The sequence below is a fragment of the Chelonoidis abingdonii genome, chromosome 5 (assembly GCF_003597395.2).
Source record: "Chelonoidis abingdonii isolate Lonesome George chromosome 5, CheloAbing_2.0, whole genome shotgun sequence".
Lineage (NCBI taxonomy): Eukaryota > Metazoa > Chordata > Testudines > Testudinidae > Chelonoidis > Chelonoidis abingdonii.
The window spans coordinates 42,597,350-42,612,808 of record NC_133773.1 but is presented as its reverse complement, the minus strand read 5'-3'; the positions used below and the strand labels follow the sequence as shown (position 1 = coordinate 42,612,808).

The following is a 15,459-nucleotide window of genomic DNA, read 5'->3' as shown; positions in this document are numbered from 1 at the left end:
ACTCAGGAAAGACTGAATAATGATTAGTAGTCCTATATAGCTGTTATAGATACCTAAACAAATTAAATAATAAAAAAGAGAAATAAAGATTAGGGTATATATAAGAATACTACTTTGTTTTAATTTTATTTGGCAAAATTTTATCATGTGCAGAAACATGCAGATATTAGTAGTGATTTTAATTATTATAGAATCTATAAATGTTATATGTAAGAATATACAAAATTCCTACTATGGTGGGGTATATCCTCATATTAATTTTCATGCTTAACTACCAATAGAGAGGTAAATACACACACTATTAGAAGAGATCCTCATGTTTCTTTACATTATAACTTTCACTGAAAAAGTATACATTTCAAATTCTTCATTTATAACTTAAAAACTAATTGTAATACAACATCAGCTACTAGAATCCACAAATGTTTCTTTACTAGCTACAGATATGTGCATGACAATTCCCAATCTATAGCTATATTTTTCTAAACATGGTGATAAGTAAGAAACTCAATTATTTACCCCTTTATTTCATGTGTTCCAGCCAGAGACAAATGGCTCCCATCTGATCCACAGATAATATCTGAAGGTCTCTATGCAATAGCTGTTGTGCTTAGCTTCTCTCGGATTGCATATATCCTGCCTGCAAATGAGAGCTTTGGGCCCTTGCAGATTTCCCTTGGAAGGACTGTAAAGGACATTTTTAAGTTTATGGTCCTTTTTATTATGGTATTTTTTGCATTTATGATTGGGATGTTCATACTCTACTCCTACTACCTTGGAGCTAAAGTAAACTCTGCTTTTACAACGTAAGTATGAAGTTGTGCTTAAGCAAAAGGAAATACAAAATTTTAGTCATTACCTGCTAGGGGCCTGAGGCTTGAAATGTTATATCGGCATAGCTATATGTGAAAAAAAACACTCCTGACCAGCACAGTTATGGCAACAAAACCCCCGGTGTAGATGTAGCTATGTCGACAGAAGAGTGCTTTCATCGATGTAGCTAGTGTCATGTAGCTGTGCTGCTATCATCTCTGTTGTGTAGACATAGCCTGAGTTTGTGAGATATTAAGTGCCCTTTGCTCCCAGTACAGTCAAATCAAGATGGGAAGAAATCAAACATTCTGTGAAAAAAGATTTTTTGTATTTGTTGTTTTGATTAAACATCTACACTAAAATCCTTTTCAAAACTTTAAAATCTAAATCACAGACAGATATTTGAGGTTATTTACTAAATTTGTTCTAAGAATTGTGTATTTATTTATATAATTAGCAACATTCCTCTCGATTCTTTCATACAGAGTTGAAGAAAGTTTCAAGACCTTGTTTTGGTCAATATTTGGTTTATCTGAAGTGACTTCAGTTGTCCTAAAATATGATCATAAATTCATAGAGAATATTGGCTATGTTTTGTATGGCATATACAATGTAACAATGGTTGTAGTTCTGCTCAACATGCTGATTGCTATGATCAACAGCTCCTATCAAGAAATTGAGGTAAGGCCTCTCTCTCTAAGGTATCTGTCCCTTTTGTTATGTTCTAAATGTCCTCTTAATGGGCACATTCTGATGAAAATAAGTATGAGTAAAGGGACTACCCCAGTTAAAGAAGCTCACAAGAAAACACTGTGCTAAGAGATAATGCCGTATTTCATGAACAACTTTAGAGAGAAAAAATCTACAAAATATTACGAAGTAGAAGTTAGAGAAAAACTCATTTGCACCTTATTTAAACAGTACTTTGAACCATCTGTGAAAAACATGGTTTAAACTTTTTTTTCCCCAGTCTGGGTTTGGTTACCAGCATTGAAAGGCCAAAACTTTTTTTTTCAAAACAGTTTGGTCTAGGCCACACAGACAGGAATTTGGTAACCAGAACCATGTTCAAGGGCCTGTCTAGACAGTTGTGCTTTACCATGTCACCATGTAGTTTAAATCTGTAACTAGTATCAAATTGTGTTATAAACATATTTCTTATACAATGATATAGCCCAGTAAAAACCCAGAGTCCAAACAAAACATCAAACACAATCAAATTTCAACCCTCTTCTGGATGGAAGCAGTATCAGTGACAATGTAAGTGTGAATGCAATTCCAATCAGAATCCCCCTCTTCCTTCTTTCTATGGTTGGTAGCTGAGTCCTGTAGCTTAATGAGCCCCTACTGTATTTGTTCTACAACGATTTAACACCTGCCAGTCTGGTTCTCTGCTCTGCAGACATGGCAGAAAAACTGGGTTGAGGGTTTGGGTCTACCTGGCAAACAAGCCAAGCTGTTTGGGACCTCCCAGGATCTGGGCAAATAGTATAGCTCATTGCTTTTATATAGACATGAGAGTATGGTAAGCACTGTACAAACAGTAAAGGTCTGTCCCAAAAAAATTACAACTTAAACTTTCAAATGAAGGATGGGATACAATAGACAGCAAAGCTATTGAGCAGACAATTTTAGCACGTGTCTAGTTGATTCCCTAATTCTTACTTTTTAAACATTTCATAACAACTTTTCCTTAACATAGGACATTTGACTGGGTGGCCAGGCCCTCAGTGCTGGTTAAATGGATTTTACTGTATTCCATAAAGATAATTGGCTTGCTAGTCCATTGCCCTCAAACCTTTTAACTAAACATAGATGTGTTAGATACTTCAGCTTCATTAATACATACACTTCCTTAGGTTTACGCACTGTGCTAATGCATGACATAAGCAAAGATTTTCGTGTGAGAGTGTTCTGATGACTAAATCACATTTAACAGCTGTTTCAAGCTTAATTATTCAGTCTGAAGTGTAAGCACCCTTTTTCTGCTTTCAGTACAATATTTAAAACTTGATTCTAATCTTAGCTACACATTGCCATGTGCCCTGAAAACTTAGTGGCTGCACTCACGCACACCTGCAGAGTGGCAGATTTTTAATGCCTGCAGTTTATCTTAAATTAGAATGAGTTCTCAAAATTATGAATAGCTATTTTATCTATAAGACAGATGATTTATTTGGGGTTCACAGGGACAGCAAATAACTTCATTTCAGAATTTAATTAATTCAATTTAGGTGCTTACCGTTCAAATATTGTGCAATAAAAGGAAGGAAAGACACCCCAAACGGGTGAAGATTACTGGTTTTAAAAGTCAAATCAAGATTGCTTACAAAGACAAAAGTATATTTAAGATGCCAATCAATCTGTTGCCTTACATAAACAGTTTTAGCAAAATTTCAGCTTGCTTTTGTGATATTAGAAAGTACGTAAAAATTACGTGCAAATAGTTTTCTTGGGAAATCCTAAGATGAGTTACCCTGTACAAAATATGATGGAAACATCACAAACTTTAAGGTCTGTTCTCTGCTCCCTACTCACATATTTATGGTCCAGATCATGAGAGGTGTTAGCATCTGCTGGCTCTGGAGTGACCTATATTAAATGGAATTGATGATCTCAGTCAACCTTTTCTAGACAAGAGCCCAAATTATGCAAACCACTATCATGACTGGCAAAGACACTCTGGCTAGCAATCTCAGCAGACAGGCCAAATCTACTGCCATGGGGACTGAACTATGCCATCACACCTAGTTTAGAGGTCCCTGCAGTTCACCTTGGCAGGATATAATGGGAAAAGTTTTCCTCTTCTGTCCCTATTCTGTGAGTAAATGCAGGGCTCCAATATCCAGGGCTGTAATTTTGACATTTTTTGATGCGTAATTAATTGACTTAAAAATTTAAAATAAAAGGAGAAAAATCAAAATATGTTTTGCAAATGCATTTCTGATACATGTTGAAAATACTTTATATTTCTTAGGATTAAATTTAATCTGGAAACAAATAAACTAACTTTTCGTCTTTGGAGAATGTGTTCAAGTTTCAGTTAGGTGAGACTCGCAAAACTGCCATGAGATTTTACCAATCTGGGCACAAAATCTGTTTGCTTATTCCTTCCCATGGATGGCAATTAAAAAAAAGCCGGTTAACCATCAAAAGAAGGTCAAAAGTAATGTTCATAGGCAGGGCTGTGTGGAAAGGCTTGCACATTAACTGCTCACACTATTCCTACCCAAAAGGCAACACTATTATTTTCTCACTTGCACAGCACCACATTTCAGCATTAAATTTAAGGAAGAAAATACTTGCTTTTATTAAATAACTTTCTCTTTTAACAGCAGGACCTTAATATTTCAGTTTTCACTCATTACAGATACAACATTTTTTAAAACTATTTGCATACTTCAACTAAATATGACCATAAAAAGCCCACGTAAATAGACACAGCAAGAATTAAGTTAAAATAGACTTGATAAGGCAGCTGCATTTCAGTTGAACTACTGGGAATCATTCACACTAACAAGTTCATCATATTTCAGTATAAAACAAAAAGAGAAGCTATTTAAGGTAGACTCCTTTTGAAAGACTCTTGAATTATATGAAACCTAAACTTAGGTAAATCAAAGTAGACATCTTTTTGTTTCTAATGCAGGATGACAGTGATGTGGAATGGAAGTTTGCTCGCTCTAAGCTCTGGTTATCTTACTTTGATGATGGAAAAACATTACCTCCACCATTCAATCTTGTACCAAGCCCCAAGTCTTTTTTCTATTTCATCATGAGGATTGTCAGCTTTTCTAAGTGCAGGAGGAGAAGACTGCAGAAAGATACAGAAATAGGGATGAGTAACTCCAAATCTAGGGTAGGTCTTAACATTTTTTCATTGCACTGGATAAATGTGTTTGCCTCCTAGCTCTTTGCTTTCCTTTAAATCTTAGGGGATAGTTTTAACTTGTGAAGGATAGTACCATAATTAATCAAGCATTTTATTTTTAAAGTGCTGTAAGCAGATGCCTTTTAAGCACAGCACAAAAGCAAAGTAAAATGATACATTTTTGCAAAGCAGCAAGGTCCCTTTACCAAATATAACTGAAAGCATAAATAACCCAAGCAAAACATCATTCCTAGCCAACTACCAAACAACAAAAATAAATCCCACAAGAAATGCCCTAAATAGTAAACAAAGAAGTCTTCAGCCTTATCCAGAAAGATGCCACTGGTGGACTTTCATGTATTTTAAGGGTAAAAGACTGGAAGATCTGGAAAGCGAACTTTTCCTTTCATCACCAGAACAGGTGAAGGGGCAAGTTTAGCCAGCTATATAGTATACCATTGGCCAAACTTCTTCACTGCCAAAAGCTATGTTCCTGACAGGGATAAGGGATAATTGTGCCTTTGTGGTATAATAATATCTAGCGCTTCCCTAACATCTTCACTCATAGTATCTGAAATGTTCTTCACAAATAGCAATAAATTCAGTCTTGCAATACTCCTGCGAGGTAGATAACCATTGTTCCCATTTTGCAAATGGGTAACTGGGGCACAGAGAGGTAAAAATGACCTTCAAAGGATTTTTTTATAAATTAGGATCATAGTCTTTTTTGATGGTTTAGTGTGTATTCAGAAGGATTGAAAAGAATTTTTTTAAGTCATATATTTTGGTTGCTTTTTACTTTATAACATATGGGAAATGTCAAGTCTGGTCTTTGCTGGTTTTGATGAAGGGCTTCCTAAAACTTCTGTTTGTTATGAACTGTCAGGAGTGTTGAATCTTTAACAAAGATACCTCTCTGCCTTTATATTATTTGGGCATTGGAATTAAATATGTATGTAATTAAATAAATAAACAAACCCCCACACATATCCCCAAAAGTAGTTTGAAACAGTTCAGCTAAAAAACCTTTCCCCTCCTAATTACTGGGTTGTCACTCTGTGGTCTCTTGTAATGTCCTCATTTCACTAGTACTCCAGTCTCTAGAAAGTCTTTCAAGATAGGTAAAACCTCAACTTATAATGTAAAAAATAAAATAAAAAATTAAGCAGAATTGTTTCTATTATGATAAAAACACAGGCTTTCTTTATATATCACAGAGAAACAGAGTGTATGTGTGTGTAACTATCTGTATCTATATTTTTAATGGTCACTTTTAAATGACTTTAAATGGCCACACAGGAAGTTCATGGCAGAGCCAGTAATAGATCCCAGGAGTCTGATTCTCCTCCCATCTGCACAAGTTTTTCACTGCTGTGACTCTTGGTTCCCACTGCTATAAATGAGGCCTCAGATCTTCTAATACCCAACCTTATGGTTTAGCCATCTTTTCACAACCCTTTTCCCTATCTCTTTCTACTCCAGAGCTATGAAACTCTAAGTATTTGGACTCTGATAGCTATTACAAGAGTTTATTGCTGCACTAATAACTTGATGGTGAACTGTTTTCCAAATATATTATTATTATTCCTCAATGCCATGGTTCAGCAAAACACGTGAGCCCATGCTTTGACTTTAATGAGAGTTGGGCACATTTTTGAAGTATACGCTTAAGTGATTTGCTGAATAGGGATGGCCTTAAGCACATACTTGAAATTAAACTCATGCTTAGGTGCTTTGCTGAATTTGGGCCCAAATTATTTTCAATGTTTTCTGAAAACAATATTCTGAAATGATGCGCTATTGCCATATTATTCTGTTATATCATATGGATAAAAGATGAAGCTGGGTTATAGCAGCTGTGAATTCCATAGAATATGTTCTAATTTAGCTTTATTGTTTCCTAGTTAAACCTCGTCACTCAGTCTAACTCAAGGGTTTTTGAATCGCACAGTTTTAACAGCATTCTCAATCAGCCAACACGCTATCAGGTAAGGAATTCAGTGGGCTCTAGTTTAGAGCAATGTGATAATGTGAGGATACTAACAGAATTCTGTGCTTCAAATACACTGAGTCTTCCAAGATGAAAAAGAATTCTCTTGGCAATCAGAGAAGCATATTGTTGCTGCTATTGTGCGCACACAGTACTTGTTTTTCAAGCTCCATCATTTGAAACATTTTAAACAAGTTCTCCAATAGGCCTTTTCTTGATCTGGCCATTTTGACAGCCTGTGCAGCAAATGACAGAAGCAAATCTCTGGGGAAAGATCCTGAGAGCACTGGGTTGATATTATCTTCTCTTCCTTTCTTTAGAGGTTCTTTCTTATTACATGTGCTCTGTGATGCTTGAATATCCTGGAGATGGAGGGGAAGAGAGAAGTAGGGGACAGGGTGGCTCCTTCTGCTAAGATGCGGAGCCTGTCAAAGACCATTCGATACAGCTCAGAAAGGGAAGAATATTTGCTCTGGCCCTTACTGGAGAATCTTTTGCATGCTAAGCAGATTCTGTGAGGGCCGGCTCCAGATTTTTTGCCGCCCCAAGCAAAAAAAAAAAAAAAAGCCAGAGTGCCACCGCCGAAGCAAAAACAAACAAACAAACAAAAAAAAATGGAGTGCCGCCCCTTGAAAATTGCTGCCCCCAAAGGGCTGGAGTGCTGGCCCTTAAAAAGTGCCGCCCCAAGCACATGCGTGGAACGCTGGTGCCTAGAGCTGGCCCTGGATCCTGTGAAAGGGTTAGGTTAGGCTATATATCAGTAAATACACTTGCATAGCCTCAGATATGAGCAGGGCAACAACAAGAGTGCACAAAAGGAGCCCTTTCAGTAGGGGTGTCCAAAATATGGCCCAATGGCCAGATCCTGCCTGCTTAAAGCATTTATGTCAAAGGACATACTTAGACTATGCAGAGTTTATTGTGAAAAAAGGTGAGTTTCTAGCCCTCATGGTTGCAAAGATGACCTTCCAAGTGCGAACCAAGTATAACTGAGACAGTGCTGTCTTCCTGAGGCTGCCAACAGCTTTAGATAATAATGTAGAGGTGTAAACTCCCTTGTCTCAGTGTCAGCTCTGAAGCCCAATGATGATATGTCAATGTTAACATTAACTATTTCATTGCTGATCATTTTGGTTTATAGAATGGAGAAGGGAGTGGCAGTGAATCCCACAGGAAAGCAGGAACTGAGTTTTTCTTCATGGAAGGAAATGCATGGAGGACAGGAGACTCACAAAGACAGAGAGGGAGAGAAAATGAGAACAGAGAATAAGAAAGGAAGAGAAACAAAGGGTAGAAAAGCAGAGTGGAGCACATTTCCTCACTGAGTGATACTGACAGACAGCAAAATGCTGAAAAAATAAATAATAACTAAAAGTTATTTATTATTTGGTGGGCTGGCAGGATTGTAAGGCACTCAAGGAGCCATGGAAACATTTAAAAAATATCTAACCAAAATGTCATTTTGACTTTCTAAATGAAATTTGGGATTTCCTGTTCTGCAGGAAATCTTGAAACTTTGTCTTTTGTTCTGTTTTAGAACAAGAACTTGCCTTAAATTTCAGAAGTTATCACCGATTTGGAATTCCAGTTTCCAGCCAGCTTTAGTTCCCACACTGTGGTCCATAAATCCCTGGTGGTTTGTGGAAGCATTTGCTAGCTAGTCACATTCTGCTGACTTTTTTTTTTCTTGTTTCCAGCTGCCAAACTGAAATAAAAGCAGCTAAAAATTCATTAAATACCTTCTGGAATATTACTTAACCCTGTAAGCAATTGCTGTAGTTGTCACAGGCATATTATGCAATCATAAAGGGGTGAGGAGATGGCTAATGCCATGTGCATGTGAGAAGTGGTAGTCCACTTGATCTGAATGGGCAGGAGGGTGATCCCAAGACAATCTTCCTGTTAAATTGTGACTCACACAATGAAAACGTCTGAGAACCCCTGCCATAGATAATGATAAAGTGAATTCAGCTGCAGAAAAAAATTACTGTGAATGGGGCAGAATTAAACCCCTACAATTGAGAGGTAAGGCTGGAAACTTAGGGGATATTGAAACCCTAACCTTTTCCCATGCACAATCATATAAGTTAAAGGGATGGAGTGGTAAACAGGATGATCAGTCCTAATTCTGAATGATCTGACTTCAGTGGATTTAAATGTGTTTTTAAAATAGTTGTGTTTGAAGTTTTTGCCCATTTGGTACATACATTAAACTAAAGAAACAAATCCTAAAGGAAGATTACAACACACTATATATTCAGGCTTGCCAAGATCAATCACAGTGAAAAATTTATGGCTAGTTAATTTCAAACAGCAATTCCCATAGATTAATCCAAGCATATATGTCAACTAAAAAGATTGCTCCTATGTCCAGATACTTTTTACTCTTGATCTAGAGCTGACCTGTAGGCACACATAAAGTGCTTATGATGGGGTTGGTGGCTTATCAGAGTTCAGTACCTTGTGAGATACCTGAGTTTTAATCCACCCTCAGGATGCTCATGCCTTGTGCTGAAAGGAGTTCACAGCATGGACGTGAAACTATCATCATTTTGGGTGAGGGCACATATTTAGGGGCAAAACCTACTCCCCTATTTGGGCACAGAAGGCTCCAAACACAGTAAAACCACCACAGTTCTGCTGAGGCAGGAAGTTCACTGCAGAGAGGCTGCACAGGATAATTCCATACCCTTTGTACAGTGAAAAACAGAACAGTTCTCCACAGCTATATCAAGGGAGTTGGAACAAGGAGCGAGGGGTCGCAATTGAGTCCACTTTGGGTTGTTTCCAGTCAAAATCACAGCATGGGGAAAGGGTTGTAGAGGAGCTGTGCTGGTATGTGGGGCCCGCAGGATTCCATCCCTGATGATTGTGTAGATATCTCTTGTATAAGGCCTATTACTTAGCCTTTGCATGGGGGTCCATAATTTTAAATCTTAAGCAATAACAATGGATGTAACTTGGTATTTCCTGGGTATTAATGACTGGCTGGAAGGAGCTGATGGCCTGAAGTTCATATAAATACAAATGCCAGCTGGTCATTAATCCCCAGGAAATGTTCTGTGCTGAAGTCATTATTGCTAAGTCCTGCAGTTCTTTTCAGACAACTCTCTCATTGGCTCTTAAGCCTGAGTAAGGGACACTGATTGAACCATAAGATGAAAATGAAATGACCAGATGAATGTGCGGTTTGGGCATTGTATTTTCAGGTGGTATTTACAGGAAATTTCTATAGCGTTAATGCCTTGTACAATAGCCAGTTTGATTTTATAAATCATCTCTCAGCACTCCATTCAACCTTATACTGTATGGTGCATTCTGGTCAGTGAAGAGCTGCTTTATTATAGCCTCAGGGAAGGTAGCAAGTCCTCTAAATCATAGCATGCATGCAGTGACACAGCTCCTGCCAAAGCACAAGGAAATAGAATGGGACCTTAGAAAGTAAGGGATGGGGGAAAATCAACTTGGAAGGTGTGAGTGAAAATTCTACAGTTAACCTAACATACTGAGTCCCTGACATAGGGAAGTTAGAACTAGAAGTCTGCACAATATGTATAATGTAATAGAAAGAATTTTAAATTTGAAGATTTGGTGTTTTGTTACAAGTGAGAAGAATAGTCATATTTTCTCAAAAACATTGTCAAATTTTGCTAATTTTTTCCAGTAAAAACTGACCCATTTTTAAGTGAATGTGGCTTTGTAGCAAAATCATGTGAGGATTGGTACATGTTTTAAATATAAAAAATAGTCATTTTGTAGAATTTTGTGGAGAAGCAAAATTTCAGGAGTGTGAAATTGCTTGGAATGAAGGAGCAATAATGTCATGAAAATATTGTTAGCACTTTTGTACCAGTTAAGACCTCCTGCTGGCCTGGGCTGCATATAAGAGGAAAGTAGACAAGGAAGGGATCATAATTTAATGTCTGGGTCTACTTAACCCAACAATAAAAGCAAAGATGAAGAAAGTGCTGACTTCTTGGCTGTGAGATGTTTCACTTACAGGCATATGAGACGTCTAAGTGAATAGAACACAAGCTGTTTAACTGCTTAACTATTTATTTTTTGTCCAACAGCAAATCATGAAAAGGCTTATAAAACGTTATGTTCTGAAAGCACAAGTGGACAAAGAAAACGATGAAGTGAATGAAGGTGAGAACCACAGTAAACACAGCATTCACGGATATTGTTTTGCTGCAGGACTATATTATTATTATTTATTTGTACTACAGTAATACCTAAAAACCCCAGCTGAGATCAGGGCCTCATTCTACTAGATGAACTTAGCACAAATACATAGCAAGAGACAGTCTTTGCAACAAAGAACTTGCAATGTAATAGGCAAGACAGACAAATGATGGGAGAAAGGATGTATTATTCCTGTTTTCTAGACTGGGGAACTGAAGGACAGAGAAATTAAGTAACTTGCCCCAAATCTCACAGGAAATCGGTGGTGGAACCCGGAAATGAACTCAGATATCCTATGCCCCAGTCTGGTATCTTAAGCACCTTGAAAATCCTTCCTCTTCATTTCATTTCAACTGAACACGCAATGTATTGTATTACACTGTGAACCATAAAACCAGATGAGGGAAATGGAAGAGGGAACATTTACCTGTAAAATTCCATGGCCCTGGGAAAACCACCAATCCACATTGAAAATGGCTATGTGGTAGTTGTATGGTGAGAAAAGAAAGGGGCAATGGCCAAAGTTCCTGATGTGGGCCAGAGTCCTATGAGAAATGGTAGGACAGCCCTTAAAGAATCTTAGTTGCCCTCAGAAAGCTTTTCTGACCCTAGTTCTATTTCAGCCAAGGCAATATGGCTCTCTAACTTGCAGTAGTGACTTTGGCCTGTCAATTGGTCACTACATACTCCATAACTCTCTGCAAGGAGAAGCAGACATGGAAGCAGGAAGTAGTTATAGTCAGAGAAAAAAGAATTTATGATGCATCATTAGTTACTCTGCTTGAGAGGCCAACATGCTGCATAGCGGCTGTTACCCTGACTCCTCATCAGATAGCCTTTGCAGAGCTGAGCTTGTGCACTGTAGAAGCAGAGGCTGCAGGCAGTTTGTATGATGGGGAAGGATGCACTGCATAGCTTTCTTTCCTCTATATGGCCCTCTCACCCCAGTTTCTGCAGGATTTCCATGGTTTTGCACTCATTCACACTACACAGTGAGGGGAATCATATAGGTCTATATTAAATCACACACGCATTGCACTGCTGAGCAATACTTCTTCAAACACAGGGCTATCAAAACCATTCATGTGACAAGAATATCACTCAGAATATTGCCTAACATTGGTGTGAAGAAAAAGGCAGTTCTTTTTTACTGCCAAACTGTAATAATTAAAAATTTTAAAGAAAGATATTGAAAAATATCCTTGAAAACAAACATCCTGCGTGCTAAATTTGTTAGTTAGCCCTCATTGATGTTAGTGCTCATGGTCTGACATCTAGATTTAAACTGGATCTTATTTAATTACTGTCACTACCAATCCCAGCTCTACAGTTAGGGCTAATTCATGCAAACTATGCCAGGTACAGGGTTTAGTGTCTTGATTTATTCTAGTGAAATCAGTTGGACTATCCATGCATGATAGAAATGGGCTCTTCTTTCAGAGCAATTTGGTGCTGTATTTTTAACGTTAAGCAATAGCTTTCTGAAAAAAATTGATGCTTTATACACAGAAAGCCTTGCTACCATACTAAGTATGCTTAAATGTAAATAAAAACATATTCTAAACTATCTGACATTAACTAAACTTATTTTTTACTCCTATAACCTGTGAATCATTTTCTGAGTGTTATGGCATTGGCAAAATAGTGACAGCCGCAAAAAAAACATCACGCTGAGTGAAACCTGAATCTAGGCTTGAAAAGAAATTAAACTATAATGTATACCTTAATCTTATTTTATACACTGTAAACTAGAAATTTCTGTACATTTGAAAACCAATAAAATATGAATAAAAAGAAAACAAAATCAAGAGAACAGCTGTAGTAACTGAACAGTCCACTCTGAAATATGTGTTATTACTACTGAACTCATTTCTGACTAATAGAATAGAAAAAAGAAAGTGCACATGACACACAAATCCCAGGGGTGCTGAGTTTCTAGATGATGCCAAGGGTTGTACAAAAAACGAGGAGTACAGCATACAGTTCAATTTGGCATTTTTGGCCAGATGCCCAGAAGTATGTAACTGTACCAGAAAAACTTTAAAATGTATATTCTGGTTTTGGTATTTTTAACTTACACATATATCTTTTGCAAAGCAGGATAGAGATGATGGTATCAACTGTTCTGTCACCAAAATGCTTGACAAAGCACAAGTCTTTTGAAGGGTTTTGTCCCTTCTTGTATTTGCACTTGGATTTCAGGTTAGCAGTACGGTCAAGCAGTGAGAGCACAACACTGGGTTAGGAAACCTAAATTCTGATCTTTCACTGCTTCTCCTTTGTGACCTTGAGCAAGTAAGCTGACCTCTCTGAACCACAGATTTCTCAGCAGTAAAAGAGATCATATGTACCCTGCATCATACTTATCTCACAGTGGTATTGTAAGGATTAATTATGGTTTTCAAAGCACATTGGATATGAGGTGCTATATACACTGTGGAAAATCCTTTATGATTGCTAAGTATCATTATTTCAAATATATGAGCCTAAAGATTTCACTTTAAGAGAATAGTAAAGGTCTTATTTTGTACTCTGTACTTCACACATAGCAAGCAATTTTCTGCCCTGGGTACTGGATAAAAATTGACAGCATTCATAGTTTGTGGGAAGAACGATACTTTGAATATTCAAGAAAGGTTCTACCCTTGAAGTCCTGAAATAAAGACCGCTGTTGCTTGTCACCCACCTTGCCTTGATATTTGTGTTTTGACCAGGAAGATGTTAATTTAAGTACCGTGTTTATACTTGTAAAAGCCTGACATCCCTTAAAATAGGTGGGGTTTTTTTCTGCTTTCTAAAGATGTGCTTTTGGTTAAGGAAGAAAACAGACTCAGATGTGTTTTTATTACCAGCTTTGCCACACTCTTCCTGTGTGAACTTAGCAACTCATTTAAAAATATCCATGCTTCTTCTCTATACAATAGAGATATTTACCAGTCTCACACTGATGTTATGATTAATTTATTAACATTTGTAAAGTGTTTTGAGAACCTTAGATGTACTATATGCAGGGGAAGTACAGTGTTAGTTTATTGGGTCAGGGAAAGACATATGGTATTCTGATGAATGTTTTGGCTGAGTGGAAGATAATTCTAAAATATGCATCGTTGTGACTTAAAACTGTATTTAATGTTTAACAAACAATACTAAAGTATTTTTTTGACAATTAATACAGGTGAATTAAAGGAAATCAAACAAGACATCTCCAGTCTTCGCTATGAACTTTTGGAAGATAAGTCCCAAGCAACAGAAGATTTAGCAATTCTAATACATAAACTCAGTGAGAAACTCAACCCCAATATGTCAAGATGTGAATGATTCAATGAATTATCGGGATTCCTGGCATTTTCTTCAGCACAAATATTGGCAATAATATTTTGGAGTATCTTATACTTGAAAAATATATGGTAGATTTTTAGCACTAAATAACTTTATGTACAGCTTTCTTTAAATTTAGTCAGGAAATTTTATTAACTCATGCAAACAATGCTCTGTTCATTTAAGTGTATTGAAAAGTAAGAACTCTCATACCAGTTTTTGCATTTAATAGGAAAGTACACTTGAAAGTGAAAAAATCTTGCATTGCTGATATTTTGACTGTTTTATGAACAAACTTAAAAAACTCTTTGCACTAAACAATTTGCACGCACACACACACACACACAAGGCACTGCAAAGGACCTTGTTCCCTGCAGCAACTGGTGTGAACAGGATCCTGTAGAATGTAATAAATAAGGAGTAGTCAGCTGGGTCTCAGTTAAGTATTATTTGAAATATTTATGTTTTTTCAATTATTCTAATAACAGATACGACCGAAGAACTCTCAGAATGGATGCTTTAAGGTTTAACAATGAATATCAAAGCGTGAATATAACTTTAGGAGCTCTGTTTAACATACATATACTACAATTTGTTTCTTAATGCAGCATAATGTTTGCTTTCAACAGTAGGGACTAGAAACCCTTTTTAAAAATACTTTTGAAGGTAAAGTGAATTCAGTCAAAAGTTATTCTTTCTTGTGGTAGAGATGAATTTTTTAAAATTCAGATTCTACGCAGGGCTGGTATTTTGTTACATTATTCTAAATGATGCCTCGGATGCTTGTTAAATAAAATATTCATACTTTACAGACTCTTTAACTTGCCCCATTTATTCAGCACCTGATTTTGAAGTGTACAGTGGTATACACAGAGACTTTTTACAACAATCAGTCAAAGGTAGTAAAAGGCTGTTTTAGGAAGTATTGGTAGCAACACCTATACCTAACATTACCTAACATTTTCCATTATTAGACCCTACAGTTGCTTAAAGCTTTGGCAAACCTATAATGTTCAAGCTGGAATTTTCCATTGCAAATACGTGTGCACCTTAGACTGAAGTTTTTGGGGAAACTTTGGCAAAAACTAAGCCATTTCTGAGACAAACTTATGAGAAGATATGTTTTACTTATTTCAAAAAATTCTGTTTCACTGAGAAGTTCCAGAACCTCCTTGCTTTGGAGAAAGGTAATCTCCTTGCCAAAAACTTCAAGTCTATCTGTCGAGGATGGGCCTTTTGCTTTTCCATGCAAATCTGTCCAAATGTGTCCAAGCTACGTGCC

General features: G+C 36.9%; 1 protein-coding gene across 1 annotated transcript in view; it reads left to right on the top strand.

Annotated features, from left to right (window-relative positions):
• Positions 1 to 14,986, top strand: part of TRPC3 (transient receptor potential cation channel subfamily C member 3) — a 55,296-nt gene extending 40,310 nt beyond the window's left edge. The window contains exons 7-12 of the mRNA XM_032776024.2: positions 542 to 806; positions 1,299 to 1,494; positions 4,463 to 4,672; positions 6,589 to 6,672; positions 10,748 to 10,823; positions 14,035 to 14,986. Of these exons, the coding sequence (XP_032631915.1) occupies positions 542 to 806; positions 1,299 to 1,494; positions 4,463 to 4,672; positions 6,589 to 6,672; positions 10,748 to 10,823; positions 14,035 to 14,177 (974 nt within the window). The 3' untranslated portion in view covers positions 14,178 to 14,986. The remainder of the gene's footprint in view (positions 1 to 541; positions 807 to 1,298; positions 1,495 to 4,462; positions 4,673 to 6,588; positions 6,673 to 10,747; positions 10,824 to 14,034) is intronic.
• Positions 14,987 to 15,459: the final 473 nt, after the last annotated feature.